The 12,025-nt window shown below is 40.6% G+C and overlaps 2 protein-coding genes and 1 long non-coding RNA gene across 6 annotated transcripts; 2 read left to right on the plus strand and 1 right to left on the minus strand.

Moving 5' to 3' along the window:
• Positions 1–1,233: 1,233 nt before the first annotated feature.
• Positions 1,234–4,403, plus strand: LOC27208386. 4 transcript variants are annotated; one of them, XR_005544510.2, is made up of 5 exons: positions 1,234–1,322; positions 1,389–1,473; positions 1,527–1,625; positions 2,619–3,262; positions 3,317–4,403. It is a non-coding gene; the product is annotated as an uncharacterized LOC27208386 (long non-coding RNA). The 4 variants fall into 4 exon arrangements; XR_005544509.2 differs by having other exon boundaries at positions 1,236–1,322; positions 1,541–1,625; XR_005544508.2 differs by having other exon boundaries at positions 1,251–1,473.
• Positions 4,404–6,690: 2,287 nt separating this feature from the next.
• LOC6740379 (ras-related protein Rab-21) lies at positions 6,691–7,861 on the minus strand. The gene is made up of 2 exons (XM_002077205.4): positions 7,639–7,861; positions 6,691–7,574 (listed from the first exon to the last, which is right to left on the minus strand). Exons 1-2 carry the CDS (start codon positions 7,700–7,702, stop codon positions 6,964–6,966), a joined length of 675 nt encoding a protein of 224 aa, XP_002077241.2. The 5' UTR covers positions 7,703–7,861; the 3' UTR covers positions 6,691–6,963.
• Positions 7,862–7,919: 58 nt separating this feature from the next.
• LOC27208855 (cytochrome c oxidase assembly factor 7 homolog) lies at positions 7,920–9,716 on the plus strand. The gene is made up of 3 exons (XM_016184407.3): positions 7,920–8,252; positions 8,390–8,679; positions 9,014–9,716. Exons 1-3 carry the CDS (start codon positions 8,153–8,155, stop codon positions 9,422–9,424), a joined length of 801 nt encoding a protein of 266 aa, XP_016040384.1. The 5' UTR covers positions 7,920–8,152; the 3' UTR covers positions 9,425–9,716.
• Positions 9,717–12,025: the final 2,309 nt, after the last annotated feature.

Consider the following 12,025-nt stretch of genomic DNA (forward strand, 5'->3'; position numbering starts at 1 on the left):
TCGAGATCTTAGGAACTATAAAAGCAATAAGGTTGAGATTCAGCATACAGATTCTAGGGACAGGATGCGTTCCTGTAAGTTGGCTGTAACTTTTTTAAAATTTTTATTAGTCTTATAATTTCTATCGATTTGCAAAAAATGTTTGCCACTCTGACGCTTCAAGGCCGCCCAAAACTGCGGCTGCCACATTGTTGAACTATTATTCGTATTATAAATTTCTAGTATTGTAAATTTCTATCGATAGTCGGGGAACTCGGCTATAGCATTCTTTATTTTTTATTCTTTGATGTGATAAATATTGTGGCACTTTCATTTTAGATACGTTCTATGTTCTTTTTGAAATATCCTAAATTATGCATGTATTGTTTCTTGTGGCACTGACAGCAGTTCCGCTAGAAAGGTGATCTTAAAAGGAATCAAAAATTTCACCTGGTAATCACGAAGCCATTTTAAATTTTTTGAAAATGAAAATTTTTTTAAAAGATCGGAACAACAATTGTAATAAAAGAACTTAGTTACAAACGCATCGTTACAGTAAACAATGTTTACATTTCAAAATGCCTTTGTGTCAGTATGGTCACACATGAACATGACATTGTATACAAGATAATATTGTTTCTCTCATACCGTAAATTTAAAATAACATTTGTAATCTGTAACACCAAAATATCTGTATACATGAAAATACTCAATTGAACCTCCAGTGAGCGGTTGTAGCATATTTTAGAGATAAGTGCTCCCACGCTCGGGTCACCAGATTGGCCCGGCTACGAGTCGGTCTGTAGATAAGTAGTTTTACGAATTTCATGTTAGCTACTTAAGCTAGGACTTATACAAAATAAATTCAGCTTGAAATTATATTTCAGCAAATTTAGATCGTACAGTGTACGCGTGAAAAATTGTATTATTTGTGATTTGAAATAATCTGTAGGAGTAGCAGTTTAAGGTATGTTTTGAAATCGTATATTGAGGAATAAGTAAGAAATGAAAAATGTGGATCTCTAATAACCGTATTCTTTGTTGAAAACATTTATTCATTTACATTTATTTAAATATATATATATTAATATATATTTTTATTATTATTATATATTTTAAAAAGTGCAGCATTGATATATCGATGTATTGACGCTTTTTCAAAATCGATAGCGTTCCAGCTCTGCTTCCATCTATCTTCCCACGTACGATACTACTTATCGATAGGCCACATCGTTTCTTGACAATTTTTCAATGGCTGGTAAACACTTAAAACGATTCATCGATATTTTTCTTTGAGCACGTTACACAACACTAAGTAAACTGTAATTTCTAACACAAAAAAGGTAAACAAACCATTAATCGAAAACAATGACTTGGTAATGTAAAGTTTTGGATGTTGCAATACCAAGGCGGAACCTCTATTGCCGGCTACAGCCGGCTGACCTACTGTGAACACTTAAACACACACGCAGCATTATTCAGCCTTTATCGTTGGTAATTATAATAAGAATTTTAATCATCTTTTACATTTACATTAACTTGTTAAGACTTATACCGGCAGTGCATAAACTTTGGTCGTACCTGAACTCGTACAAGGCCACCTAATCTTGATGAACTTCATAAGGGAATAAGGGACGCACAAAATAGTGAGCTTGCAAAAGTCTGTAACCCATTTTATGGAAATTTGGATATGTTCGACAACGATCACGGCTAGGATTTAAACAAATTTCATGTTAGCAGGAGCGAAAAGACCCCTCAACAAAAATATTCAGACAAGGGCTTGGCCCTAAATTTAACTACGACCCGGAGAAAAGGCGCTCCCGAAAGGAGGCCCTCGGAGGATCCCAAAGCTGTAATCTACGACGACCTTGGTCGCAGGCCTTATTGCATCAAATTAGATATACTGGCGCAAAGATTATATATATTCTCCAGAATGTGCTTATTTTTCTGTCATACTGCCTAGTTTTGTCCTACATAGGCTTAGCTTCGGCTACTCTTACGCTCAACAATGCTGCATAATACATATTTATTTAAATACACATTCACTTGACAGAACAACAAAAAGCATGGAAATAGCTCCTTCAATTTTTTAAGAAAAACAAGCGAGTCAGCTGGTTTATCTGTTTTCCGTATGCCATAACACTGGCCAAATTCTGACTGCAATTTAACCACTGTTTTAAACAAGTTTTTGTGGTTTCTTGCTACGCATTATGGCCTTGGGTCTTAAAAGACGACTTTAATAAAACAATTTTATATTTATCTCCATGATTTCCACTAAAACGTGAAGGAAATTCCTGGAAATGAAATTTAAATAATGCAAAATGCTGTGGAATAATATATGACAAGCGCGAGATATAAGGCCTTTGTTCAATATCCCTTTCGAGCTTCACATTAAAGTATACTTTTACTTGGAACCAAAGCAATTTATTTGTTAATACGAATAAGTTATACTCCTTGTCAAAATACAAACGGTCCAAGCCCGATTTTTTTTAGAATAATTCCCAGCAAAATATCTACTAATATGCGTAAGCTGACCCTGACCTTCTCCCACTTAAGGCAAGTGGGACCGGAACGTAAAACCTAAGTCATGTGTGGGCACATTCGTAAAATTAATCGAAAACCTTTGTTTCTTTTCACAGGAGTGAACCCAAATAGAGGGCGGGAAACCCAAAGTGCGTCTCGCTCTTTTTCGATTTTCCTGTGCTTCTGGTTGTCTACCTCTCTCTAATCCGCGCACAGTTCACAAACGTATTCGGCTTTGCAAGCGGCAACTGTTGAACCACCAGGATTGGATGTCGTCGTAGAACTGTGTCTTGTGGCCAAATGCGGGAGCATGTAGCTTGGCGCAAAGGTCGCAAAACGGGGAGCTGTAGGCCAAGCGGTAGTGGCTGCGCCACCAGAAGTAGCTTACATACAAATCCGGATCTGCAACCACGAGCTTCATATACTGGGCCAGCTCTTTCACGGACTTGAAGCGATTAGCATCGACGTAAGAGTGCGGAGGCAGGATGCGGGAATAGTCCGCTCCGCCGAATACCACGGGTATTACGGTCCGTTGCAGTGCGTCAAAAAGTTTCTCCGTCACGTAGTCGTCGCACAGCGAGTTTTCAAAAGCCAGGTAGAAAAAGTAATCAGTGTCTAACATCTCGTCGCAGTGCGGATCCCCCCGGATGCAGCTGAAATTGAATTAATATTTAGAAAGCTTGCTGCGTGGTCATGAAGCATAAACTATCACGAACTTGAGGGTGGATATCATAGCCTACAAATATGCATATGCCCTTTGGTATGTAATATTTAAAACTAATTGAATTTTTTAATAATTTACTTTTGTTGACAGTTTAAGAAATCTGCGTGCGTTTTGCTTTTGTTGTTCACCTGAAAGAACCTCACCTGAGTGTTCCGCAATTTCCGTAAATGTCCACGTCAAAAAATTCCTGAAGCCTATTGGCCAAGACCTCCCTTTTCGACAACGTTTCGCAATGAGAGACGAACCAGGCGGCCGTTTTCGTCTTCCCCGACCAGAGGTCCCAAACCAGGGAATCGTTAAAGACCGCAGGAGGCTTCCTCCAAGGTGGTTTCAAACTGGGCGCTACCACGGCGTCCGCTGTGATGTCCAGCAGCTGCCCGTAGGGCCAAAATACATCCGAGTCAATGCGATAAGTCATGGTGAGGTTATAGAATCCCTGTTCGTCGTCCAGCCGATGCTTAGTCTCCCCGGGCGGTTCCATCAATGCGAATACGTAGGCCTGGTGGGGGCTTCTCTTGGAGGGCACCGGTCGGAGGAGCGGAAACATCTCCGCCGCATGGAAGACAATGGCATCATAAAGTTCCACTGCGGGCAGGAATGCGTGCTGGTTGCTGATCTCGCACTGATAGACAGGACAGTGGAGCTCATCCCGCAGCTCCTGCGGTCCCAAAGTGTCCCAGGAAAGCTTCCATCGCGAATCACCAAAAAATTTGGTCCAGAGGAGAATAGTACGGGTGGATCTGACATACCGCTCATTCTGGCCCCTTAAGTGATCTTGCAGGATTTCGTTCTGATTAAGGAGAGGTGACTGAGTAACCTTGTGAAGAACCACCAAGGCGCCGAGAAAGACAAGGAGGAGCAGCAGGAGGACGCCGCGCGGCCCACAGACCAACCGTGCCGATCGAACAGCCATCGACATGTGCCTAACTCGGCCAGATAACAACCGCCAGGTACTTCGAAGATACAGTGAACCCTCCCTAAATACATAAAAAAGATGGCTGTTTGTTTTGTACTGCACAACAACACAGGATCTCATTTGAAGTGTATTAGTTATTTGAAGGATTGCTTACATACTTATGAAACCAAATTACGAGTATACAACAATTGTTAGAGACACACAAAATTAACATTCCTTACGGCTTAAGTACGCTAAATAAATACCACTTAAAGCACCTTATATATAGTAATAGCTGATTTCAACTTGTTGGCCGCCTTCACTGTACCAATAGCCGTAGTTCCCTGGCGAAAGGTGCGAGCCCGATAAGGCAGTCCATTATTGATTGCCGGTCCGATATGTTCTTGAAACACAACTACCAAACACACATAGCTCACACTACACCCTGGCTGCATAAACATTCGGCTAGATTAGAGATATCGAGCCCTGTAGCCCCACCTCCTGGAATCAAACTTCTGGCTCTCGCACTCCTCACATGGCTAGCGAGTGACTAGGGCCCATGCAGCGCTTCAGGTACCGAGTTAGAAGAGACGGGACTACCACGAATCCGTAGACTAGGCGGGTCCTTAGGAGATCCAACTGAAAGCCAAATGGAGCTCGGAATCTGAGGTCGCAAATCTGCGAAATCTGCTGGACATTCGACTCTGGTGGACGGACATTCAAATCGCCTTTGGAAAAGTGTCAGCTTTTCTCTTGCCCCTAAGTTCGCCAGCTAATTGCAGTGGGGCATAGTAATCTCTGCCCATTATCCTAATGCTCTGACCGTTTTTTTGGTCGCGGACGTCGTGGAATCGAATTTAATGGCCGATTTTCATGAACACAAATTACAATGGTATCACGAGTAGTGCTTGTACATACGTATACATATACATATTTATTTGTTTGCCTGCTGGTACAATTACAGTCCCAAGTCCAGGTGGCCATTAGGCGTCGAATAAGTCTGTCAATTGTCAATAGCATCACGGCCCACAAAAGTTTCTACCTTTGAAATTAACTTCCAATACCCAATATGCTGTGATTGCATCATCTTGCCGAACATGTTTCCAATTATATTCAGAATACTTCTGAAGAAACTTTTGTACCTAGTCCTAGAGTACGTTTACGTCGAAAAGTATGTAGCAGGTAGAAGGAAGCGTTTCAGATCACTAGCCCAGCTGATCTGGCCATATCCCCCTGTCCGTCGTAAATAAACGCTGAAACTTTTTTCTTTTTTTGTTTCCAAAGTGCATGCAAGGGTCATGGAAAGGAAGTTATGGGTGGCATGTGATCCAACATTGCTACAAGTCTACATCACTAGGCCCTCTACGCACGCACACCTAATACTGAATTTTAATCAAATGCTATACGCAAAATTTAAGAAAATTTGACCAAAAGCAAAAAAGCTAAATCTTGTCTTCCTTTCATTATGTTTTTTTTTTTTTCGACAAATTCCCCCCTAAACAATCCTAGGGGGTTCAAAGTCATATCTTCAAAATAGTAGGTTCTCGAACAATAAATAACAGAAACAAGAATGCTATAGTCGAGTTCCCCGACTATAAGATACCCGTTACTTAGCTAGTGGAAATGCGAACGCGAAATTTCATAATTTTTCTGGCATATCTATAGATATTGGGGAATGAAATGAAAAAAATTGTTTGATTGTTAGATTGTTCAAAAGTGTGGGCGCGACCGTTTTGGGTGTTTTGTAGGTGTGAGGAGGGGAGTGGCAAAAGTGTTTTTGGTATACCGACAGAAATTGGTAAGAAAATGAATAAGAAATAAAACGAAGAAAAATTAAAACATTTTTCAAACTTGTTGGCGTGGCAGTTTTGGGCGGCTTGTGGACGTTAGAGTGGGCATGACAACATCGGCCAACAATCTTGCAATGCGTCTATGTCCCTAAAATCTGTATGCTTAGTCTCAAGCTTCCAGTTCATGAGATCTCGACGTTCATACGCACAGTCAGACCGACGGACATGGCTACATCGACTTGGCAATTGATCCTGATCAAGAATATATATATTTTATACAGTCGGAAACGCTTCCTTCTGCCTGTTACACACTTTTCAACGAATTTAGTATACCCTTTTACTCTACGAGCAACGCGTATAAAATGGTAGCCCGAAAATTATAGATTTGATTTATTCTTAAATGGGTAAATATCTATTCGTTCACATTTCATCTAACAAAATAAAACTAAAATATATGTAATAATATATATAATATATATATATATATATATATAATATATATGTAACTAATTCTAGACGAAAACAGTTTTGAAAGTGGATTTCAATGAATTTCATTAATATGAAAAGCTGTTGCGATGATATGATCTTTACATAAAATGATGAAAAAACAAATAAAAACTTTATGTATTGCCTTCTACAGAATCATATATTTAAAGTGCCGAAAACTGTAATCTTAGTGCGGTTTAAAATGATTTACCAAACGCCTTGCAGAGCCATCCAGCACCTTAACTGATAACGATGATTCAGCACGCCCCACAAAAGCCCCAAAACAAGATAAGTGCAAGTATAAGACTGTTTATTGCTGGGCGCTCAGAAAGGGAAGAAGAAAATCGAATGATATACATATTTATATTTATTAATAAACAAAAATGTATGAGGAATTTGGAGATCAATAATAGGGACTAATAAAAATACGCGGGGCTAATTTGGTACTAAGGTTATTTAATAACAAAGCACACGCGCTATAAGTAAATTTATAATATATACACAAGATCAACATCGGTTACAGGTCTACTATTATATAGTTATGATTACTATCACAATGGGGACGGCTAAATGCCGCAGCAGGATCGCTGGCCGGTCCTGGCAGGATCTCCGGGATCCGGGGCCTCCGAGTCATCGGAGTTGTTAAGGGTATCCGGCTCCGGATTCTGGAGGCGCAGTGGACTCGCATCCGGTTGCCGCTGGCTCAACTGCTCCAGCATCAGCTGGGTCAGGAGCTCGAAGAGCTCAGCCACGCCCTCGTTCTCCTTGGCCGAAGTTTCTACATATTGAGCGCCAACCGTGCGCGCATATTGAAGGGCATCATCCTGCGTCACTGCTCGCTGTTGCTCCAAATCAGTCTTGTTGCCGACGATAATTAAGGCAATCTCCGTGCCGCGCATTTGCCGGAGCTCCCGCACCCAGGATTTGACCTTCTGGAACGAGTCTCGGTCCGTTATGTCATAGACGAGCAGGGCACCATCGGAGCCGCGGTAATAGATGGGTCCCAGGGCGTGGAACCGCTCCTGACCAGCTGTGTCCCAAATATTCAACTGCGCTCTTCTCCCATCCTCTAGGGACACCTTGCGGCTGACAAAGGAAGCCTGCAGGGTGCTAAGGTGCTGGGAATTGAACCGGTCTTCCATGTAGCGCAGCACCAGCGACGTCTTGCCTACACAACCTGCAATTGAGGGGTTTAATCTTTCAGGAACTAATAATTAGGTTTGTTTGGCTGCTAAACGTACCTTCGCCCAGCAGCACCGCCTTGAAATTAAGCGTGGGGCCGTTCCTCGTTCTTCTCGAGCTCATTGTGGTTACCCAATAGCTAGGTGTCTTACCTGGATACGCATCAGTTTTCAGAGAGGACACGGAAAAACAAAAAAAAAAAACAAGAGGTAAATGAAAAGATTAGATTTTTACGAGACCGCCAGTGTGGCTGTCTACCAGCACTATTGGAATGCCACTCGGCTTTAGATACGTATCTGGGCACACTGCGGTCTCAAGCAAGGCCGAGAACTCAATGTCGGCGCATTCAGACATGACAAATAAAAAATACAATTAAGCGAAAATTTTAAATGAAACCATGTTTTGATTATGAGCAAAACATCGATGCATAGCCTGACATCGATATCAACAAAACCATCGAATGTATGGTCGATAAATCGATGTTTTGCACGTTACTAACACTGGAGCACGCTGGGGTCCGCACGAAGCATAAAATAATAATTTTTGCTTGTTATCTATTAAATATCGCTGACCATGGCCTATAACCTGAAGAAGGAGTCGGACGTGAAGGAGTACGTTGACAAGCTGGGCGTGGAATATAGATTCGGGTGCTATTCCGAGAAGAAGCCGGAAGGTGAGTGCGGCGGCGGCAGCGATAGCACCGGCGGCAAAAACAATTGCGGTCTATAACCTCCGATGTGCGGGAGCACAAATCGCGGGGCTTGAAGACATTGCATCTATGAGTTAACTAATTGGCGTTCTGCATTGCAGCGTGCCACTTGCTGGGCGACTACTTGGAAGGCATTAAGAAAGACTTTGAAAAGGCCTCCAAGGTGTACAAGTCAACATGCGACGACTATGGTTACGCAAAATCCTGCTGCAAATACGGCAACTACAGTTTTCTTGGAAAAGGCAAGAGCGGCAGCAAGGGGGATCCACAAGTGGCCTACGAGTACTACGAAAAGGGCTGTAACTTAAACGACTCGGACGCCTGTCTCCACTCCGGCCTGCTGCTAGTTTCAAAGTCCATGCCTAAGGAGATCGACTGGAATGTGCCCAAGGTAAAGGTCCCAAGCCATCAATAAAAGGCTAGCTCTTGGAACTGATCAATTTTCGTAGAGTGCACCTACGTGCAACAGCACATGATCTCATTTCCCCCACCTGTTTCTCATTTAATCCTTAAAATCATAAGTCATTCGGATCGTGTCCAGATAATTGAACGTTTAATTGTAATTTTCTGATTATGCTCCAATGAATATATAGACATATGTATGAATACATTTCCGTAGTCGTATTCTGTCTATTAATAATTTAAAACTGTTCCATATGACCCCAGCATAAAAGTGTTTAAATTTTATTTGCTTTTGTTAAATTACAATTTTACAACTCCCGCAGGGCGTGGAGTTCCTGACCAAAAGCTGCGACTTGAACAACGCCACTGCCTGCTTTTATCTCTCCGGCATGCACATCTCGGGAGTGCAAAAGAAGGCGGATCAGAGTGCTGTCACTGCATCCTCCGGAAGTGGTACATCATCGTTGCCCGCCGGAAAATCGCCTTTAAAGGACTCCGACTATATTGTACTAAAAGACATGAAGAAGGCTTTCCAGTTTGCACACAAGGCTTGCGAGCTCCGCAACATGTATGCGTGCGCTAATCTTAGCCAGATGTACGCCCGGGGCGATGGGATCGAGAAGAACGAAAAGGAAGCGGAGAAGTACAAAAAGCTGGCCCTAGAAATGCAGGACGAGGTGAAGAAGCAGCATGAGACGTTAGGGTTCCAGCAGGGTCTGGGCATACCTAATTGATTAAGCTTCAGATTGAATTCTGATATTATCTGCTGCTACTGTTTTTGATCCTTGCTTTGTCCGTTTCTATCTTCACGTGTGTCTATCAGGTTTTTCTTTACCTTCTACCCCTCTTTAGTCAGTCTAATTTTGGTTAAGTTACTAACTTGTGTTTGAGATTTTTGTGTACATAGCACTTGCATGCGAAGGAGCGAGAAAGAGAAAATAAGTAACAATGGAAATTCATAGTTTTAATTGTTAAAGTTATCATGTGACAAATAAAGAACCCTTAAAAAATTCTGTTGATACCTTATATGAATATACGAACCAGTCTAACCAAAAAAGTATTCGAAAATCTCCAGTTACTTGTGTTTTAGTTAAGGTTGCTCGTGCACAAACTGTTATTCTACAAGTTTACCTTAATTTAAGATTAATATAAGAAGCAGTGCATTTTTCTGATCAGAATCACTATGTTATCCGACTTAGCCTCTCCACTTATGCCTCATTTTCTTTAAAAGCTGGCACATTATAACCTAATTAATCGTCTTGTAATATCTGCATGTCCATTCCTCTCATACTGTCTAATGAAGATGTGTACTATATTCGTGTTAAAGTATGTAAAAAGATAAATAATGTGATTCTGATTCGTCCACAAGCCTAAAAAACTGTTGCGTTTCTAAACATACAAGTCTTTCAGTCGTAAAGGTGTCTATAAAACGAATATAAGTCGGAATATTTATTTATTTATTTATTATGATAGATAGAATAGTTTACAAAACTAGACTAACTTAGATAGTATAGCATTAGCTACGGGGCTTACAGCTATATTTATTTACAATGTTATTATATCTTAATTTAGTTAATATCTAATTTGGTAACTAATTGCTGGCTTGTTATGTACAATTGCCTGTTTTGTTTTCAGATTTTGTGGTATAATTTAGTTTTTTTTTGAGGAAAAGTATGAGTTTTTGTTTGTTATCTGTATTGGGTTTGCTAGAAGGTCTAGAGGGTTGGTGTTGTTAAATATATCGTGTTTGGCTTGTAGGAGGGATGGGCATGAGTTTAATATGTGGCTTACAGAAATATCACCTTGGCAAAACGGACAAGTTGGTATTGAATTGGGATTTAGGTAGTGTTGGTGGGATATGTTTGTGTGTCCTAGTCGAAGTCGTATTATTTTTATTTGGTCGAGTCTGGTCCAATTTGGGTGAGATTGTTTGAGGTAATCGCATGTGTGTGAGGTGTTCGTGTTAATAGATTGGTACCATGGACTGCAGTTCATTATGTGTTCTTTCTGTTTTGTCGCAAGGTCGGCTTTAAGGTGTTTTTTTATATCTGTGGTATTTATGTTTGGGGTGAGGATAAGTGGCATACTGCTTGCTGATTTTGCAGCTTGATCGGCTAGTTCATTTCCTTTTATTCCTGAATGGCCAGGAATCCACATTATTTTAATTTTAGGTGCGTGTTGCGTTATTAGCGATCGTATTCTGCTTGGGTAAAAGTTGTTATTATTTGTGTTTTGAATTGAATCTACTGCTGATAGGGAGTCGGAACAGACAATAAATTTGCCTCTTCGGTTTTTAGTAAGTTCTATTGCTTCTAGGATGGCGATTGTTTCGGAGGTGAGGACGCACGAATATGGGGGCAGTATGCCGTATTTCAAGACGTCTGTCTCCGTTGTAATGGCGAATGATATTGTGCAATTAATTTTTGAACCGTCAGTGAATATGAAATTGTGTGTTTTAAGGTTATTCCTTGTGTATTCGTATAATTTTCTGTATTGATCTGGAGATATTTGTTCTTTCTTGTGGATTCTGAGTGATGTGTCTATTAGATTGGGGAGTCCATGATGGCCTGTGTTTATGGAGTTTTATTGGTTTGTAGGATAGATTAAGTTCTAGGCTAAGCTTGATTGTTCGGTCTATTGTTGATGTTTTTTTCTTATTCGTTTTTTTATGCTTCAAGAACTTATGTAATGGTGTGTTTTTGGAGAAGATTAGGTTTTGGGATAGTTTGGCTATTTGAAGGTCTCGTTTCATTTCTAAGGGGGGAGTATTCGATTCGTAAAGTAAGTTATTTATTGGGGTAGAGCGATAGGCGCCGAGAGCTAGACGGATAGCGGAGTTAAATGGTGTTTTTATTTGGTTTAAAATGCTTTTGGGAGCATGGCCGTACAGAAACAAACCATACTCTAGTTTGGCTATAATTGTTGCTTTTGCGACATTAAGTAGTGTATGCGTGTTGCAATTAAATTTATGACTAGACAGGCATTTTATTATATTTAGCTTGTTGTGTAGTTTGGGTAGAAGTAGGTTTATGTGTGTATTTGTATTTGTTGTTTAAGGTCATTCCTAGAATTTTTAAGGAAGTAACGGTAGGAATTTGGATGTTGTTGCAGCTTATCTTGCATGTGCAGTGGTGTTGTCTGCATATGTGGAGGTGTTGGGATTTGGATAGGGATAGCGATGCCCCTGAGTAGGAGCACCAATTTTCTATATCGTCGAATAGATTGTCTAAGTTGAAGTTTGTATTTGTGTTTTTGTTGAAATTTATTATAAGGAAGAAGTCGCCGGCGTATGCATTGAATTTAATTTCTTCATGTAGGGATATGATGTTGGAACC

The sequence above is a fragment of the Drosophila simulans genome, chromosome X (assembly GCF_016746395.2).
Source record: "Drosophila simulans strain w501 chromosome X, Prin_Dsim_3.1, whole genome shotgun sequence".
Lineage (NCBI taxonomy): Eukaryota > Metazoa > Arthropoda > Insecta > Diptera > Drosophilidae > Drosophila > Drosophila simulans.